At 40.6% G+C, this 20,576-nt stretch overlaps 1 protein-coding gene and 1 pseudogene across 1 annotated transcript; one reads left to right on the forward strand and one right to left on the reverse strand.

The window, feature by feature from the left end:
• Positions 1 to 8,179: 8,179 nt before the first annotated feature.
• LOC126410638 (uncharacterized) lies at positions 8,180 to 11,497 on the reverse strand. Its single transcript, XM_050080994.1, has 3 exons — positions 11,381 to 11,497; positions 8,388 to 9,188; positions 8,180 to 8,283 (listed from the first exon to the last, which is right to left on the reverse strand). The coding sequence occupies exons 1-2, from the start codon at positions 11,388 to 11,390 to the stop codon at positions 8,686 to 8,688; spliced, it is 513 nt and encodes a 170-aa protein (XP_049936951.1). The 5' UTR covers positions 11,391 to 11,497; the 3' UTR covers positions 8,180 to 8,283; positions 8,388 to 8,685.
• A 3,762-nt stretch (positions 11,498 to 15,259) lies between these two features.
• On the forward strand, positions 15,260 to 19,327 carry LOC116265258 (KH domain-containing protein At1g09660/At1g09670-like; annotated as a pseudogene).
• The last annotated feature ends 1,249 nt before the right edge of the window (positions 19,328 to 20,576 follow it).

The following is a 20,576-nucleotide window of genomic DNA, read 5'->3' on the forward strand; positions in this document are numbered from 1 at the left end:
AAATCTAAGAGAGAGAGAAGAAGATTTTAGAGAGAGATAGAGAAATATATATATATATATATATATATATATATATATATATATATATATATATATATACATATACATATATAAAAGTTAGTAAAATGAGGATATTAGGAGTTTTTAGAGAGAGAGAAATAGAGAAATATATACATATGTATATATATATATATATAATTAACTCGAAGAGAGGGAGAATATTCTAGAGAAAGAAAGTGGAATATATAAACCTATAAAGGAATATGTTAAATCATAGAGAGATGAGGATAAGAGGTATTCATGTGCATGTATACGTATACAATATGTATATACACATGCATTTATGAAATTTAAAATCAAGAGGTAACTTAGATCATATCCGAATTTGATTTTTTTTTTATGTAGGCCGAAGAGGAACTCGGGCTTGTGCAAGAGCCTAGGCTAAGTGTCCAAGGTCTCATTGAAGAGGGTTTTTATTTTCAAAATTATTTTGAAAACATGATTCAATATATTTTCATATAAGTATAAAACAATAATCATTTCATCTATTTCAAGAAAATTTATTTATCCCACTATTAGATATGAAAGAAAATCAAGCACACACGAAATAGAAAGAAAGCTCTTATTGGGATCCCTAACCGGGTGATTAAAAAAAATGCTAAAGGTGAGATTGTCATGAAGATGCACTTTAATATGTACACGTTCGTAAGGGATTTTCTCGGTTGGACAAATTTCAACCTCAAAAATCAATACAATAATAAAGAAATCACAATCCAAGCACTCATTTTTACCATTCATTTGTACATTAATAAAAAAATCAGCCTATTATCCATTAATATCATCTCAAACATGAAGAATGCACACATTTAATGTGAAAGAAATAAAATAAGCATATTTTAAAAATAATTGGAGAAATGAAAATTATTTCGTGATGCTCATAGTCGCGATGTACTCAAGAGTAGCTCTTGACTTCAGATAGAGATATTTAGAGCTCTCTTGCCTTACCTTCGGATCTTATGTTAAACATAGAATTGTTAGAGTAACATTTGATAAATTTTATGTGCTCCAAAGAATCATTCTGTTTTTATTACTATGCCCTACGAGATTACTTCATCCCATAAAAGGAAGAAGGAAACATTTTAAAAAGAGAGAGAGGGAGGGAGAGAGATGTATATGCGTGTAAGTATATAGTTATATAAATATACATATATGAAAATTTGTAAAATGAAGATGTTAAATCTAGGAGAGAGAGAGAGAAGAAGATTTTGGAGAGAGATAGAGAAATATATATATATATAATATAATTAACTCGAAGAGAGGGAGAATATTCTAGAGAAAGAAAGTAGATTATATATATACATCTATAAAGGAATATGTTAAATCATAGAGAGATGAGGATGAGAGGTATTCATGTGCATGTGTACGTATACAATATGTATATACACATGCATTTATGAAATTTAAAATCAAGAGGTAACTTAGACCATATCTGAATTTGATTTTTTTTTATGTAGGCCCATGAGGAACTTGGGCTTCTGCAAGAGCCTAGGCTAAGTGTCCAAGGCCTCATTGAAGATTGAAGAGGGTTTTTATTTTTAAAATTCTTTTGAAAACATGATTCAATATATTTTCATATAAGTATAAAGCAATAATCATTTCATCTATTACAAGAAAATTTATTTCTCCCACTATTAAATATGAAAGAAAATCAAGCACATACGAAATAGAAAGAAAGCTCTTATTGGGATCCCTAACCGGGTGATTAAAAAAATTGCTAAATGTGACAATGTCATGAAGATGCACTTTAATATGTACACATTCGTAAGGGATTTTCTCAGTTGGACAAATTTCAACCTCAAAAATCAACACAATAATAAAGAAATCACAATCCAAGCACTCATTTTTACCATTCATTTGTACATTAATAAAAAAAAAATCGGTCTATTATCCATTAATATCATCTCAAACATGAAGAATGCACACATTTAATGAACAAAGAAATAAAATAAGCATATTTTAAAAATAAATGGAGAAATGAAATTTATTTTGTGTTGCTCATACTTGTGATGTACTCAAGAGTAGCTCTTGACTTCAGATAGAGATATTCAGAGCTCTCTTGCCTTACCTTCAGATCTTATGTTAAACATAGAATTGTTAGAGTAACATTTGATAAATTTTGTGTGCTCCAAAGAATCATTTTGTTTTTATTACTATGCCCTACGAGATTACTTCATCCCATAAATGGACTTTTTGAGTTTGCATACAAGGTTACGGGTTCGTGCCATAGAGTGTCAGGGTGATTGATCCGTACAGATTTCTTCCTTAAAGTCCCTTATAGAAAGGCATTCTTGATATCTAGTTGAAATAGGGGTCAATCAAAATTATAAGAAATAAATAAAAGGATTTTGATGATATTCATTTTTACTGCTAAGGCAAAGGTCTCTTCATAGTCTAGTACCTATATTAGGATTTGGATTGGTCTCAATCAGTTCTGGGGTGTCACCATTAAGCTCAGAGTCCTCTCTTTCTTCATTTTCAAAACTTTGACTGGTTACGAACACATCAAAATCCTTATATTCAGAAATGCCATGCAGGACAATGCTGTTGCCGTGTGTACACAAACCAAGTCGAGCTCGATCAAAGCCAGCTAGCGCTCGGCTCGGCTCGGCTCGGTTCATACATTACTTGACCCGACTCGAGTTGGGTTTTATATGGTTGGCTTTAGCTCGAGCGGATAGATTGTGGGGGAGCTCGAGCTCAACTCGATTTAGCTCATGGTTCCACCACATAAATTCTCAGATTTTCCTTAAACAAAGAAGACAAATTTTGAGGGAAGAAAAAAGACGTTGGACTCACTGGCTTTGTGCTACCCACGGACAGAGGTACAATTGGCCATGCCAAACAGTGCCTGAGACAGTCGGTTTCCATCTTAGTTTGCTGGAATCCATCGATGCAAGTGGAAAACCATGAGAAATTGAAAAAACAACAAAATAACGGAAATAAAAAACTTGGCATGGGTCGGCTGCTGTTGTGCCCCTATGATGGCTCAACAATCATCGGAGCAACCGGTGGCATGCTAGAGGCTGAACATGGTTGCGAAGAGCCTGAAATGATGACTTAAGACATGAGATTTTGGGCGAGGATAGAGAAACCAAAGGAAAAAATAGGTTTCAAGCACAACACATTTTATTCCTTATCGGAAAACTTTAAAACTACCCCATGATTTTCTCTGGTTTTAAGAGAAACTGCTATAAAAGTGTACAATGTTTGCCACCTCACCTTTTTGCGAACCATTTGTAAAAAATGGTTCATGACTTTGCATTTTGCAAATTTTAAATTGTTTTAGGAAACTTCAAAAAAAAACTGAAATTAACATGAACCTACTCAAATTTTATCCAGTCAAGCTCATGGAACTCAAACTCAGCTCATTTACAAAGTCAAGTTTTGACTTATCTCGAGCTTGACTCATTTAACAAACAAGTCGAGATTAACCAAGCAAGTTCAAGTCAAGCCCGAGTTGACATGACTCTTTATAGATCTCTATGTTGCAGTTTGAACTGTACTCCTCCTGGTTAATATTATAGGAGAAGAAGGAACGAGCTGAACTCTCTTGTATAAGGTGTAGGCAGTTTTATCACTAAATTTACTTAATGCTTTGATTTTCTCTTATACTGATCGATGCCTGAACTTTCATGGCCCGCGCATACTGCTGAAATTCTCTTTAGGCTCGTGCATGACTGTCATTATGTTTTAGCTTGTCTGCATGTCTTATAGATATCTTTACCATAGTTTTTGTACAGTTAATTTATTAATTTGTGAGTTCCTTTTCTATTTTTAAAAGCATTTTCTCCCTTTTATTTAGACTTTGGGTAGGTGAAATGCATTCTAGTTATAGATTTTCATTTTGATAATTTGAATGCTCTACTGACAATGTTTCTTCGTTTTTTGGGTTTTAAGCTCTAACCTAAACATAGTTATAGACTTCGTTTTTCGTTTTTTGGAACCCCTGAAGGCCGATCGCCCAGAACTACCAGCAATGACCTCTCGGGCATCACAAGTGCCGTGGGGAAGGTCATTGCCTCCCTTCAATGCCCGACCTGGCATCCCCGGTAGCCCAGAACCACCATCAAAAACCTGCTGGACATCACTGGCACTGCTGAGGGGAGGCGACAACCTCCTCTCATGCAATGGTCATAGGGCATTGTGGAGGTCCTCATGACCGACATTTTCTTTTTCTTAAAAAAAGGAGCGTCTGGTAAAATGTCGTAAGAGGACACTTTCATGTTTGCATGCATGAATGTATAAAAAGTATGAACGTAAATATACAATATAATATAAATGTCCTGATTATGAGACCCCATCATGAGGAATTATATCACATTTGGGTTTCAGTCAACATACTTTGTCTAGACGTTGTGAAGTCCTACAATTTGGCTAAGGAGGTTATGTATTTACATTTACTGACTTTGCTATGATGAATGTTGTTCTTCCGGCTGATGGGATCACTAGTCAGGAAAGAAGCTAATGAGAGAACGCAAGCCAATGCAAGTACTATGATGATGGTGATAAGCAGCGCTTTCAGCCTATGATGGTGCTCTGCCGTTTATACTGCTACTGTCCCGAAAAATCCTACAAAGTGAAGTGAAAGGAGAGCATGCAATCTGGTTGAACCACTTTGCCTCATGCCTCTATTTATAATGCTACTATCCCAGAAAATCCTCCAAACTGAAGTGAAAGGAGAGCATGCAATCTTGTTGAACCACTATGCCTCATCCCTCAACAGGCTTAGCCATCGACAATAGGCCTCAAATATTGGCTTAAACTGCCCACAGCAGCCTCATAAGATATATTACTTTTACGTTGTCATTTGAAATATTTGATTGTGTATAAATGACCCTAAAAGGATTGAAGTTATTCAATTAGTGCTCCTCCAACCAAAATTTCTGTCTCCATCGCCGGTTTCCAATAGTTCACACACTTTTAGCCGAGGTATTGGTTGCCTCCTTTGTTGGTGAGGACATCATATTATTGGAGAAGTTGGAGAAAATAACCTCAACAAGCAGTTAAAGTTGAGGAGGTTACAGTGGCAAATCTGAATGGCGTTAAACTTGCGTGATTCTAGCAGAGACAATATTGGCATGCATAATAACAACAATTAGATAACGATAAGGTTTTTGAAGTTTTTTCAGTTGTTGTAGACATCTGTACAAGACTGTTGTTTATCTCTTGTAGGCTATCCAAGCCATCCTCTTTGTCGATAATGTAAAGCTCAGTTTGCTATTGCCCATCATTTCCTTTACACACTTGTAGCCTGTAGGCACGAGTTGCATTGATTCAATTCATAATAGGCGGCTGTGGAGCCACAAAAAGTCTTTGGAGGTGACACTTTTCACATATTTTCATGCCTGAAGGGACACTGATATACATACCATAACAACTGTTTAAAGACATTCGTTTGAAAATAAAGAAACCTTGAGAGGCTGGAGTGGGCTCATGCATATGTGCCTTCACCTCTAGCAACAGGTGAGATGCCCCAACAACAAAAGAGGCAAGCAACGCACTGTTGGAAGTGCATGAATGAGTAAGACCAAGCTGCTGTAACCCTCAGTTGCTTGATTTCAATGGCTGAACCAGTTAAGGGATGAGTGTTGGGATTTCTCCCCATAACGCATATACAAAACCAAACGTATATACCCTAAACAGGATCATGCTCATGCTAAATCATTGAAATAAACGAAACCTTAAACTGAAGTGGAAGCGTACCTGAATCCATCTGATCTGGTGCACGGGAAGATCGCAGCAAGGTCTTTCAGGGTACGTGCGGCGCACTTGAGGTCTCTCTCAGATGGGGAAGAGAAAAACCCTAGAAACCAATGTTTCAGGCAACCCTTGCACGACCACAGGGACCACTACCATTTTATAATAAGGACAATTATGGATTCCGCCCATCAAAGACTCCGTAATTGCGTACTGGTATCTATACATTTCAAAATTACCCCACACCATCTAAAATGACGTAATATCCCAAAATGCAATCACTTAAGCGGATATTTACGTTAAGACAGCCATAATGTCTGAAATTCTTAATTGACATATGTCGGCCCACCAAATGATCTTACAATCTCCCACTTGGGCCAAATATGTCTTTATACATTCAGACATTACACAAAACCTTAGGAGCTCATAATTGCTATCTTATTAAACGTCATTTTCACCAATCTCGTCCATGACCATATCAACACAGAACCAAAGCGGCTTTCGCTATATTAAAATTAGCTAAACCTTTAATGATCACAAATGTTAACATAATCAATTACATAGATCTGATATGGATGTATAGCATGAGAATTACATGCAATGTGATTACAACATGTCTATTCTCAACTGGTCCAACTTTAAAACCTTATGGAGATCAAAACCTAACACATAAACACAAAATGGAACCAAAGAACTTTAAACTTTATTCTGTAGAAAACTGAATATGTGTCCATACATAAGAGCAAACAAAATACAAACTCCCACTAAACCAGCACATCATCCAAGGATAACACCCCCATATGAACAACATGTTCATGAAAGACCTTATGTGCTAAACCCTTGGTAAGCGGATCCACAATCATAGAGTTTGTCCCAATATGCTCTAAAGACACCTGACCATTCTGTATCCCCTCTTTAACAGCCTAAAAAACTTAATGTCGATGTGCTTCGACTTTGACAAACTGTGGCTGTTATAAGAGTACATGACTGCTGAATTATTGTCACACAACAACCTTAGTGGTCTTTCTATACCATACATAATGCGCAGCCTCGTGATAAAATTCTGCAATCACAAAACCTGATTGAATGTCATTATCTTGGCACTCAGCAAAGTCAGAATCTGAATACCCAATGATCTCCCACTGGTCTGACTTCTTGTATGTGAGCATAAAATCTTATGTTCTTTTTTAAGTACCTCAAAACTCTTTTGGCTGCTTTCCAATGACCCATACCAGGATTACTTAAGTATCTGCCTAACATTCCAATGATAAATGCAATATCCAAATGAGTACAAACCTGAACATACATAAGGCTTCCCACAACAGACAAATAGGGAATCATTTCCATTTCTTTAGATTCGATTTTACTTTTAGGGCACTGTTTGAGACTAAACTTGTCTCATTTAGCAACTGGAGTCTTTCATGGTTTACAATCCTTCATGTCATATCGTTGAAGCACCTTATCAATGTAGGCCTTTTGTGATGATCCAAGAATACCCCGAGAACGATCTCGAAATATTTGGATCCCCAATACAAAAGATGCACAACCAAGATCCTTCATGTCAAACTTTATTGACTAAAAATCTTAGTTTCATGCAATATGCCAACATCATTACTTGCCAACAATATATCATTGACATATAAAACCAGAAAGATAAATTTGCCCCCACTAAACTTTTGGTATACACATTCATCAACCATATTAATTTCGAAACCAAATGAAACTATATCTTGATGAAGTTTGTAATACCATTGACTGGACAACTTGCTTTAGTCCATATATGGATTTCCTTAGTGACACCTCTACTTAATTTTCTTGAGGTTGTTGAGTTTGTTCTTCAGTATGGAGATCGACATCATTGCCTTCTTCTGAATAAAGTGGACTCAGGTCCCTCTTCAAAAGCAATGTTCATAACCTGATCACCTCCCAAACTCAATATCCTCAAAGAAATGGGCGTTTTCCTTTCAAAGAAAGACTTACTAAATGGATTAAAAAAAAATAACCCCTTAATGTTTGTTCATTTTCCCTTTATACATTCAGTGCAGACACTAAAGTTTGCAAAATCAAGGGACTCAAGAATTCCTTTTGACATAAGCCTTTATATTCTCTTTTCAGAGATATGTCATAAGCACCAATGTCATAACATAGCAGAATTCTCTTTGGCTAATTTTCTTTTAGTACCACTAAACGTAACATGCAAGGTTTCATTATATGAAGCAACCGTATCAAGCAAATAAAGGTTATCGCTACTAAACAAAGAACCAGTGGAATTCAAATTTGAATGCAGAAACTACTTAAATTTATTTCCTCCAAATGAACAATAATAACCAAATTTGTTTAGTAAGGAAATAACAACCAAATTCCGTCTAAAAGGCGGTATTACATAAGTTTCTATCAAATTCAAATAACAACCAGTCTTTAACAATAACTCAAAAAATCTGCTATGGCTTCAATCTTCGCCTTCATGTCATCGCCCTCATAGATGAATCTTTCAGCATCAATTGGCGTCCGACAATTTAGGCAGCCCTGCACAGAAACACTTATGTGAGTAGTAGCAACCGAATCTACCCACAAGTGCCTTGATACTGAAATTAAATTAACCTCAAAACAAACCAAAGTAAGAATCGTACCTTTCTTTTCACGCCATGCGTGATACTTAGTACAATCCTTCTTCATATGACCTTCATCCTTGCAAAAGAAGCAGCTTGATTTGTCTTCCTTATGCTTCTTCTGTTTCTTAATGGATGCGTGATCAACTGCAATTTCCTTAATAGTCTTTCTTTTCTTACTTTTAGGCGTAGTAGCCAAGTGAGCACTTTCTATCCTATCATGCTTCAATCTCTCCTCTTCTTCCACACAGTGCGAAATGAGCTCATTAAGAGTCCATTTCTCCTTTTGAGAGTTATAACTAACTTTAAACTGTCCAAACTATGGTGGAAGAGAAAGAAGAACCATATGCACTATAAAGTCTTCGGGTAACCTCAGATCTAGCGCCTGTAATTTTGAAGCAAGATGAGACATTTCCATAATGTGCTCCCGTATGTTCCCCTTATTTTTATACTTCAACGTCACAAGTTTACTCAAAAGAGTGCTTGTTTCAGCCTTTTCATTTTTAGCAAAACGTTTTTCAATCTCTTCAAGGAACGCCTTGGCACTAGCCTTTTCAGTAATAGAGCCCTTAAAATTTTCTGGGATTGATCTCTTCATGATCATTAGACACATGCGGTTTGAGCGTTCCCACAGTTCAAAGTACCGCTTATCCTCATGGGAACTTTGATCTGTTGGATGAGGTGGGCACGACTCCCTAAATGCAAGGTCAATATCCATACAACCCAGAACAATCATGACAGTTTCTTTCCAGTCCTTAAAATTTGAATCATTTAACTCAAGAACAGTACTCAAATTTGCAGATATCATAGAAGCAGAACTCACTGTACAAAGAACAAACCAAAAATACCAAACATGCTCACAATCAATACATGTACAAAGATGAAATAACAAATATAAATAAATTTAAATACGATGGCCTAAATCCCATCACAAGGTACCGGTGCAACATTAATATCCAATCTTTGGATTGAAATACTAACTGCAAGTGGTATTCTTGGTCAACAATGAATATAGATAATTAACCCTGTCAAACAACGAGCCTATCTTTGGATTGACCCGCTATTCACATGGAAACCTGAAAAATTATCACATATTCATTGCCCTGTATACTTAAACCCGACCAAGCAACAATCCTCGTTTGGGTTGATCATTGCCCGCATGGATCAAGTATACTATCATCCAATGTTCAAAACAGGCAAATTCATACAACAGAGGTCACTTTGGCGACATAAAGTACAAACTTACTCATTTCAAACAACAGACATGGCCAAAGTTCAAATTCATAATCCAAATATTCATCTAAAGTAAACCCACAAATTTAAAACATGCAAAACATGATACATGAATTAAAATTTACATACAAAATTTGTCATTCATTGAATCTAAAATCAAATGATTCAATGATGTGTGCCCAAAAGAGTCCAAAATTTTCTAAACCGATACCATAATTGTGCTTAAGTGGGTCAAGAACTACTGAATCGGCCTTAAAATGGCATGTATCGTTCTTAAACCACAGTTAGAACACCCACATGCCCCTACATAGGGCTGAACCAATCTAAAAATTGGACGTACCGGTCAAAAAATAGACCGTATCGGTTCTAAAACCCACTGAACCGGTTAAAATTGGCCAAAAAACAGTTCCAGAACTCAATGAACCGGTCTGAAAAGCTCTGAATCGGTCTAAATATCAAGTGAACCGGTTTGAAAATGCCCGAATCGGTTCAAAAATCAATTGACTTGGTTTTGAAATGCCCAAATCGGTTCCAAAACTGAATGAACCGGTCAGAAAAGCCCCAAATCGGTCTGAAAACTAACTGAACCGGTCTGGAAAAGCCCGAATCGTTTAAAAACTGGATGAACCGGTTTGGAAAAGGCCCGAATCGGTTCCAAAACTAAATGAACCGGTCTGGAAAAGCCCGAATCGTTTAAAAACTGGATGAACCGGTTTGGAAAAGGCCCGAATCGGTTCTAAAACTAAATGAACCGGTCTGGAAAAGCCCGAATCGTTTAAAACTGGATGAACTGGTTTGGAAAAGGCCCGAATCGGTTTTTCAAAAGTTAAACCGCATGGGTACGGGTCGGGTCCGACAGGACCCGACCCGGTTCGAAAAATCAAACGCAGGGGCTCGGGCGCGAGGCGGCAAAATGTTTTGTTTTTTTTTTTTTTAACTTTATGCATCTGAATCGGGTCAGGACTGACCCGACCCGGGTCTGACCCGCCTCCCGCTCGACCGACGCCGCTGCTCGCCCGAAACCGCTGCTCGCCTCTGATCAGTCACCGAACTGACGGCAAACGGCGAAATCGCCTCCGGCGGGCCACCGGGGGCCTTGGGTGGGCGCCGGTAGGTGTCACGACGTCGTCCGACGATAGAGAGCTCGATGGCATGGCCGGAGGCGGGCGGACGGAGGTGGGCGAAACCCGTTCTACCGCCCCTGTTGCAGTTCTTTCAGAAACCGAAAAGGGAAATCGGAAGGGACAGAGGTGGGTGGTCGCTGGCCGTTGCCCGAACCGGCGGTCGCTGCCCGCCGTGCCGCCAAAACGTCTGGCCCCAGCCGTTGCCCCTCTCTGCCGTCGCCTCCCCTTTTGTGTCTTCTTCTTCTTTCGTGGCTGCGACAGAAGCCCGACGGCTTCTGTCGCCCACGACCGAGGCTCAACGCGACAGCGACCTCGCCGGCCATTTCCCCTCCCTCTGTCCCTTTCTCCGGTTGCGACGGAAGCCGACGGCTTCCATCGCCAACGCGATGGAGGCCGTTGCCCCCTGTCCAGTTTTTTTTTTTTTTTTTTTTTTTTGAAAACTTGCAGCCGAAGAACAGGGAAGAACCCAATAAGAAGACGCACAAAAAAACATCCAAAAAACTCAACGATTCAACAATGAGCATAGGCTCTGATACCAAATGTTGGGATTTCTCTCCATAACGCATATACAAAACCAAACGTATATACCCTAAACAGGATTATGCTCATGCTAAATCATTCAAATAAACGAAACCTTAAACTGAAGCGGAAGCGTACCTGAATCCATCTGATCTGGTGCACGGGAAGATCGCAGCAGGGTCTTCCAGGGTACGTGCGGCGCGCTTGAGGTCTCTCTCAGATGGGGAAGAGGAAAACCCTAGAAACCAATGTTTCAGGCAACCCTTGCATGACCCCAGGGACCACTACCATTTTATAATAAGGACAATTACGGATTTCGCCCATCAAAGACTCCGTAGTTGCGTACTGGTATCTATACATTTCAAAATTGCCCCATACCATCTAAAATGACGTAATATCCCAAAATGCAATCACTTAAGCGGATATTTACATTAAGACAACCATAATATCTGAAATTCTTAATTGACATATGTCGGCCCACCAAATGATCTTACAATGAGGCCCAGTCGTTCTACATGGTTGTAAAGGCCCTCCTTTCACTTTCTTTTGAAGGATTTTTGGTACAGTTGTAGTATGCATGATAGAGCATCATCTTGTAGAACGATAGAGTTGCTTATCAGCATCAACATGTATCTCTCAGGTCACTTACATCATATGTCTCTACTGAAGATGATTGTCTCGATAATGCCAAAAATCATAGTGTTGATTTTTCTGAAGGAAAAAAAAAGGATCGGATGTAGACAAAACTTCTAGAGTTCAAGATTCCAGGCAAACTTACTTACTTTTATCTATCATTGGTATCAGAATGTTTAGTTGCAGGTGTAGAATGATGCTACAACAGGAATGACCCGAGAAAGACCATACAAAATTGGGAGTCATGGCCCCATCTTTCACTGGTATAGATGCTCCCATAAGTTTACACTGGTGAACCATTGACCGGTATAGACTTTCCTATTACCCTTACTTTGCCCATACCTGAAAGTAATCACCGGTCTATAACGGTGAACTCTGGGAGAACTTTTTTTGTAGTCTATAGAGGGAGCAAAGAGACTGGTGGATGTTTTTTTTTATTCTGTCTCAGATTCCCCTTTCCTGATTTTTGGAAACAAATATTTTTATTTGGAAGGCAGTAATGCATGCCGAACTAATCACGGTGTCCAACCACTCGAAGCAAGAATGGAGATAGAATCTTTTTGGGAGTGAATAACATTTTCTAATTTTATAGGGGACTAATAGTATTTTCAAATTTGGTACACAGATCGAATGCTATTTTCCAGAATTTTTACAGATACCAAGTTAAAAATTTTTAAAACATAAACTTTTTTTCTTTTCAACATGTGAAGGTAGGGGGGGGGTGTGGGTGTGGGGGCTTCTCTCTCTTCCTCTATGCGCTAAGCTTCAGGGCTTCTTCCACCATGTCGTTTATTGAATGTGGGTAGATAGTTTATGGCTTCTTGACCACTGTAGGTATTTAATTGTTTTTGTAAAACCAGTTCTTTGCAAATTTATTATTCAACATTTTAACTTTTAACTCTACAAACTTCGGAACCATATATCACACATAAAATGAAGGAAAGGTTTGTAAATTAATTGCTCCTTTCGCAATGTGAAAAGAGTGGGGGATTAAATGGTGCTGGTCCTCTCTGCTATTAATTGAAAAAGCATTGCAACTTGTATTTAAACTATGACATCATATGATAGTGTGACCCACTAAGGCTATTCCCACTGTCATTTTTTCTGATTCATATTGTTATCATTTATTTCTATATGGTTGACCTCCCTCTACAACTTCCAGTTCTCTTATGTTGATACCATAGCATTAGTGTAGCTGTTCCTCAGCAGTTTTTGAGAAAATTGGAATAGAGCCAAAAGTACAAAGAATAGGTAAATAAAAAGTGAGAGGCAATTTAATTTCATGCAAGAGCATTGTTAAAGGAAAACTATAAGATGCTGACAGCATTGCTTGATAACATATATGGAAATTGTTAGTTCGCAGTATGACACACCAAAAGTTCTTCTTAACCCTCTTATTTCTTTGTTCGTTGGTGCTAATATTCGATTGATTTAGAAATTAATTAATCCTTAAATTTCTAAAAAAGAAAATGATGAGAGAGAGAGAGAAACCCGTAGCTGCTGCACTGTGAAGCCATAGTGCATACAGATAATGTTGAGTTGTAGCATGCTTTTTGCTTGTACTATTAAAGGGTGAGACACTCAAACTCGTCTGCCTCTCCTCTCTAAGAGTACCATTGAACAAAGCCAGTCATCTCAATTGCTTCTTTTTGAGTCACGTAAGGATTCATCAATGACCTTAAAGGGGTGTTTGATGTCTTAGAATTTTGATCCTGGAACCAAAATTCGAGAATCAAATTTCCACACTGCAAGAATACTAATCTTTAATGGCATCCACCACGTGTAACTGAAACTTGTTGGTGGGGAAAAATGTATGCCACAAAAAATGCCACTGAAAGTAGAGACAGTGATTCCCTTTAGTCGCATTATTTACATATGCCATAGATTGTAGACCTTCTATTGTGCACCAAACAGAGAACATTGGTTTTCAATGGCGCAGTGGCGTCTCCACGCCAATGAAGAGCCTATTTCTTGTAGTGCCACCTCAACTTGAAATTGGAATGAAAATTTCAATTCCAATTTTCCGTAAAGTTATAGTATGGAATCTTGATTCTAGAATTAAAAATAACTTGTTTGATGGAAAGGAAATTAAAATTCTAAAATTCATGAATTATGGCCTTCATTCCTTGTGCCCCAAGGAGGGATGCAAAGATTCTAGGATTCTGAATCATAATTCAAACCCCTAAGATGGGATCATAATAAAAAAAAATTCATTCTAGAATGAGTCAATAATTGCAGAATCAAAATTCTTTGTTTGATAACATAATTGCCATTTTTAAAGGATGAGAATAATGATTCTAGAATTTCATTGGTTTCAAGTGAATGGAACGCCACGTAAGGAAGCCATTAGTATCCCTATATAACACGATTTAGTTTTGAATCAATCACTTTGGCAGTAATTTGGCTTCCACAAGGACATGCAGTGACTCATTTATATGTTCATGGCCAAGTTTATCCCTATATTTCTCTTCCATTACACTCCATTTAACTAATTCTCAACTTCTTATATACACCTTCAAAGACTGCCTCCTTACAAGAGTCGACCAACAAAATTATAATTGAAAATTTGTCCACCGGAACATCCAATCTCACAACTTTTGTCAAAATAGGAGCAGTAGGAACTCCTGGTGCTCCATTGCCAACCCATTGAAGATGCTTGGCAAGATGTTCATCCTCTGAATGAAACCATTTTCCTCTGTCAGCGTGCCTGGCGATCCTTATAAATCCATTTTTGTACCATTTGGGAGTCAGCCTCCCGAACAAAAAGGGCACCCATGATCCATTATTTCTTCGTTAATGGATGCCCAAGCCATATGCACAAATTGTTTCTTGGTTCATTAAAGGATTACAAAGAAGCGGATGGTGCCATTGTGTTTAACAGTGACGACTAAACTCCAAAAGGAGAGCACTAGAAGTAGTTATCAGGTGGGATTCTAACATTCATGGCCATGGTGACCAGCTAACCATTACGGCCTCTCTCCATCTTCCACTTTTCCCTCAATGGGGATTTTGTCTTTCCGTTGTTTGAAGGATGATCGATAAGTAGAAAATGAGCATAAAGCAGAAAGTTAGAGACATTCACAATGAGAACAACTGAAAACTCGAACCAGTTGTATCAGAAAAACCTAAACTTTTTTAGAGAACAATCAAACTCTCTCTTTCTCTCTCCCTGCCGCTGGCAGCCATTGTCCTCTACAATGACTGCTGGGGGGCATCCTTTTCCTGTTCTCCCCTCTACCATTTGGGTAAGGCAGTTGTTCACCTCCACCTCAAGCAGCCAGACACAACAACCGACAAACCGCTAGGGAACAAGGAGCCATGAATAAAAGTAGGCAAACCTAGAGCTGAGAACAACAATAATAGCCCAACAAAGAAAGCAGAAAAATGCTGAGGACACCGAGCAACAACAATAGTGGGAAGGATAAAATGGTAGAAGCAGGTGGTGACACAAAGGAGGAGGCAAGCCAAAAACGGAAGCAATAACAACCAAAATCAGTAGGAGCAGTAGGGCTGGGAATATGAAAGGCCACAAGAAAGGGGGGAGTAGAAGAAGGATACAACCATCGCCTACCCAAATGACACCCACTGGCAGCCATCGTATCCTAGAGAACAATGCTGCTGGTGGCCAAGAGAGAGAGAGAGACAACGAGAGGTTGATCGGTACCTTTAAAAATCTAGGTTTTTCTCATACTCCTGATTCTTGTGTTTGGTCATTATCTTTGTGAATCACTCCAACTATCTTCTTCATTCTCATCTTTTATCTATCTTTCATCCGTTCAGACAAGTGAAACACCAAGTGTCCATCGACGGAAAAAAGGTAGAAGGCAGAGAGAGTCGGTAACAATTATCTAGTTGCCATAGCTATGAAGAACAAAATCCCATGTGGAACCCACTTATACTACCTCCCCTTTTGGAGTTCAATCATCACCGTTCAACACAATGAGGCCATGGGAGCATAAATGAATTGTTAACATAGAGAAAAAAAGTAGGGCCATTTGTGCAGCTTTTGCCTCCTTATAGTCATTTATTGGACCAAGAAACTGTTTGTGCATCAGGATTGCCATATAGTAAGGGTGGCCGTGCATGCAGATAGAGGAAAATGGTTTCATTTGGAGGACGAACATCTTGCAAGCATCTTCAATGGTTTCGCATGGAGCACCTCCTTCCGACTACTCCTTTTATGACAAAAGTTGTGAGATTGGATGCCCCTGATGCGAGCCTAAATCTGTCCCAGCCGACGATGGCCGAGGGAGAGGCCAAGGCCGGGCCAAAGGCTCGTAACCAAGGCATAAGCCTAGGCAAGGCAGGCTGAAAGTTGGCTGCCAAGCTTGAACTTTCAAGGCCAAAGGAAAACGCGGCCCATCGTGCGGCCATGGAAGGACGCCAGCCGAAGAAAAGAAGCACCGATGTGGCCGACAAGGGCAATGCATACTCGGCCAAGATGGGTCGAGCTTGTAGGAGTCACACCAAGATGGAGATGTTGGGCGTGAGCAGCCAGGAACCTAAGGATAATATCTCTCAAGGCTCAAGGAGGCTGAATGTAGCGACAGAAGGATTTGAGCTTAGGGAGGTTAACAGAGTACTTGGAGGTGCTACAGTGGGCGATGTGGGTGGAGCACCAAGCGACCAAGTACGGGCGGAGCAGAGACAATCTTGAAGATGGGCATGGCACAGAGAAAGGACCTAGATCCAGTAGAGGTAAAGTCAAACCTAGTGTCGTGTCTAAACCCAGGTCAAACGGGGAAGTCTAACCTCGAACCTAGACAAGTTACCCCTCAGGAGCACAAAGCTCGAGTCTTTATCGAACCATGAGACGTCTCGTCTCGATTTCCTTTTTATGCACTTTGCTTATGTTGAGTCGTTTTTTATGTTTAGTCTTTAGTCTCTCGGTTCATTCCGAGAACCGGTTCTTTGTGAGTTATATAAGTTTGTTTGTAAGTTGTTTTTCAGAACGCTGAATATGAATTAAGAATGTTTGGAACGAGTGTTTCTCCTTCCCCATGTGGGAACCCATCTTCTTCCTCCCGCCCCTTCACCAGTAGCGATCGGAAATTTCCAACAAATCAGCCCGTGGTTCTGGCCGATTTGAGAAAAGGTTTGGCTTCGATCCTTGGAGGTCACCAGAATCCTCCTTGGGCGATTTCAGCCTACACGCAATTTTCCACGACCAGCATGCTTCTTCTTCACGGTGCAATTTTCCTCGACAACGGAGGTAGGTTAGAGGCCGGTTGAAGCCTCGGAAAGGCTTAGAGAAGACAAGCAGAAAGCGGCTAGTACCACCAGTGGAGAAGACCAGTCGAGAGGCTGGACTAGTACCCTCGGGCGAGAAGACCACCTAGTAGCTGGCTAGTACTTGAGCATTGACTCTGGCTGCTACAGATTGAGGTAGGCACCGTAGCATCTCCCGGTCCCTGGTTGCATCCAAGGGTAAAATTCACTCTCTCGTTGGTTCTGATAGAATCGCCAAAACCTCTGCATCATTCCGGCTAAATCTTAGCTCAATCGGACCTCAGGTGGCTGAGATATCGCATGTGCCGGCATTCTCATTTCAGGCATTGTTAAAGGGACAGAACAGGTGGAAGTTCCAGGACACATTTGCAGAAATTCAGGGCAGTATTCACACTTTCGTTGGCTCAGTTAGGATCGCCCAGATCTTAGCTGTAGTCTGTCCAAGTTTCGTCGGATTCGGACTTGAATTGAGCGAGTTACAGCCATCGAACGGAAGCTCCTTGCTGTTGCTAGAAAACCGCACACTTCTATCTTTCCAGTGAAACCAGATGGACTTCAATAATTGGCAAGGGCATCCTGGTCTTTTGAGCCACAAAACGAGTTAAGACAAGGAAGGTGAGCAGTAACAGTTACACGCAGCTGCCTCTCTTGAGCTCCTTGCTTTTAAACCGAGAGTTACAAGGCTCCCAAGCTCTTCCAATCCCCACCATCCAAGCCACCACGTGTCATCATCCAAGGCCAAGAGGCCACTCGCATATCACAACCTCCAAAGGGGATTAAATTCCCTTTCCTCGCACCACCTCCTCCATCATGAAGCCATAAAAGTGAGTAACCCCTCTCCTTGCCAAGTGTTGAACACCTCTACCCGTTGGACTCCCTTCCTTTCATAACTGTTCCTAAAACCCCACAAGCTCAAGGATCATCATCCCTTGGCTCACCACCTAGCTCCTCTCATCATTAACCCTCTTGAAGTCCCCCCACTGTGAGTCATAACTCCAACTCTAATGCATCACCACATCTCGCATGACCCTTAAGCCTAGTCGTTGCATTAACCCCATTTCACTTGGCCCTACTCAAGCCAACCCACTACTGTAACAGCTTAGACCGACCTAACCCATACCGAGCTCACCTCCTCATTCTGAGGTCAGCCTTACCCCTTGGAGTCCATTAGTTAGGTTCATCTCCAAGGCTGTTCGTGTTCAGATTGGAGCTATGAGTTCAGCAGGTGACAACTTCACAAGGCCTTATTGCTGCAACTCATAGCCTATAGCAGCCGATCGACCTTGCAGGTGCCTAGGCGACCACGGCCAGGCGGGCCGAGCCACTACCTCCTCACCACTGTGCTACGATATCTGAGAGTGGCTTTGCTACTAAATTTCTCTCAGATCCAATTGGTGAATAGGCCGACATCTCTTCGGCCAAGTAAACTCTAAACACCCTATAGAACGTGGGAATCAGGTGCAATTTATTTCCAAGCTAGGCCTAGCCTACTGCGACCGTCGGCAGTTCCTCCAAGGTAGTTTTCTAAGGACAGCTACGGGTTAGCGAGACCACCAAGGGAAAGGGCGTGGCTTGGCCGTTCTTAGGCATGTATGGAATGGTTTGTATGTCATTGTTGAGTGAGTTGTGAGAGAATACTTTGTATCACTCGCGATTGTACAAGCCTTGATCCCCTTAGTGTTGTAGTAGGTTTTAACTCTTGGTTTGGGAAAATGCACTTGTATCTTCTACCCAAGGAACTATTAAGTCGGGGTTGCTGTACGGCAGGGATAAGTTTTGTAATATAATTTGTTTTTGTTTGAGTCTACGGCTCCCTCGAGTTATCTTGGGGAGGGACCGACACTAGGTCAGTGGATTTGTCAATGCCGGATCTAGGGTCCCATCAGCCCCTGTGAACAATTTTTCAATTATAATTTTCTTGGTCGACTCCTAGGAGCAAGGAGGAACTCTTTCAAGAGAGTTGAAGCTATGAAGTAGTGTAGAGTGTATATAAGAGGTCAAGGCTAGCTTAGTTCAAGACCTGTAAGGGAAGAGAAACCCACAGACAAACCTAGCTATGAACATCTAAATGAGCCACTGCATGTCCTTGTAGAAGCCAAATTACCTGCCAAGGTGATTGATTCAAAACTAAATAATGTTGTTGGGATACTAGGGCATCTCGTAGAGTTGTTTGATGAATCTTTAGATTACTACAAGATGCAGCTTGTTGAGTGGCGCTCTTAGAGATGAGAGCCCACACATGAGTCTTGAGCGTCTCACCCTTAAGAGTAGGCATGAACTGCACTAAAATTGTGTATCAGCAGTATGCATTATGGCTACACATGGTAGCTCTGTGAAGACCACTTAAAGGGGAGAGGGAGAATGCAATGACAGGCACATCGAGCTCTTCATCTCTTCGATTTTAAGTAGGGTAAAACAGAGATCAATAAAAAGGGAATAATGTCTTTAATCTGAGCCATTTGATTTGGCCCGATTGGATTGCTTACGTTATTCCACCATGATTTGGGAAAATAGTGTCTGCCAAAAGCTGGTCTCTCTCTCTGTTACGGCCCAATCTATAGGTCTGAACCCAGCTGAGTCCGAGCAGGCAGAACCCAGTCACCGTGGGCGCAGATCCCCAGTCATGATGGCTCAGGCTCTACAGGATAGTGCAGAAACGCCCCAGTTGGTTAAGGCATCACTCGAACAGGTTGTAGTGGGAGGAGTGGGTGGAGCAACAAGGTCTGACTGCATGCTTCAAATGGATATTCCTCAAGGCCATTCTGAACTTATTGTAGGACTCACTGAGTTAGACAAGTCTAAACCTAGCGCGAGTCCAAAACCCGTGGCCCTTCAGGCAATCTAGGACCATGGATCCTAGGCAAGTTGCCAGGCCACTGCGGTCTAGCCCAGCACCAAATCCGAAGTTCGGGTGGTTACCCGAACGAGGTCCCCACCTTAGGCTCACAAGGCTCAAGGGCGGTTCAATTTTAGTTGGGTGCTAAGCCCGTTTTCCTTTTAACACATTTTGCTTTAGTATTTGGATTTGGATTACAAGCATTGTAATAATGGAGTGGGTTTATGCTCTGATTTGATTCCATTGTGATTTGGGTAGTAGGAACTGGTTCGGATCTTGTGAACCGCGTCCATTTAGGCTTTGTATATATTCTTTTGGATCCATGTACAGGATATGCAATTTTTGGTTAATGAATTCATTTTGAGAATTTCACCCTCTCTCTTCTCGTGCTCTCCCTCTCTCTCTTGCGCACTCCCCCTCTTTCGTGGAAATGTTTCCCTTCTCCCCCTCACGCCCCCTCTCCTCGCGGTGCATTCCCCTCTACCGAACCTCTTTCGGTGTTTCGACGGCCTTTCCTCCTTCTCCCCCTCGATTTCTACCTTCTTCCTCAATCCAATTGGCCAACAGACTACGGCAAGGAACCTCTTGAAGCTCCGGCGACTAGCGGTGATCTTGACCACGTGCATCCCCCACGAA

The sequence above is a fragment of the Nymphaea colorata genome, chromosome 12 (assembly GCF_008831285.2).
Source record: "Nymphaea colorata isolate Beijing-Zhang1983 chromosome 12, ASM883128v2, whole genome shotgun sequence".
Classification (NCBI taxonomy): Eukaryota; Viridiplantae; Streptophyta; class Magnoliopsida; order Nymphaeales; family Nymphaeaceae; genus Nymphaea; species Nymphaea colorata.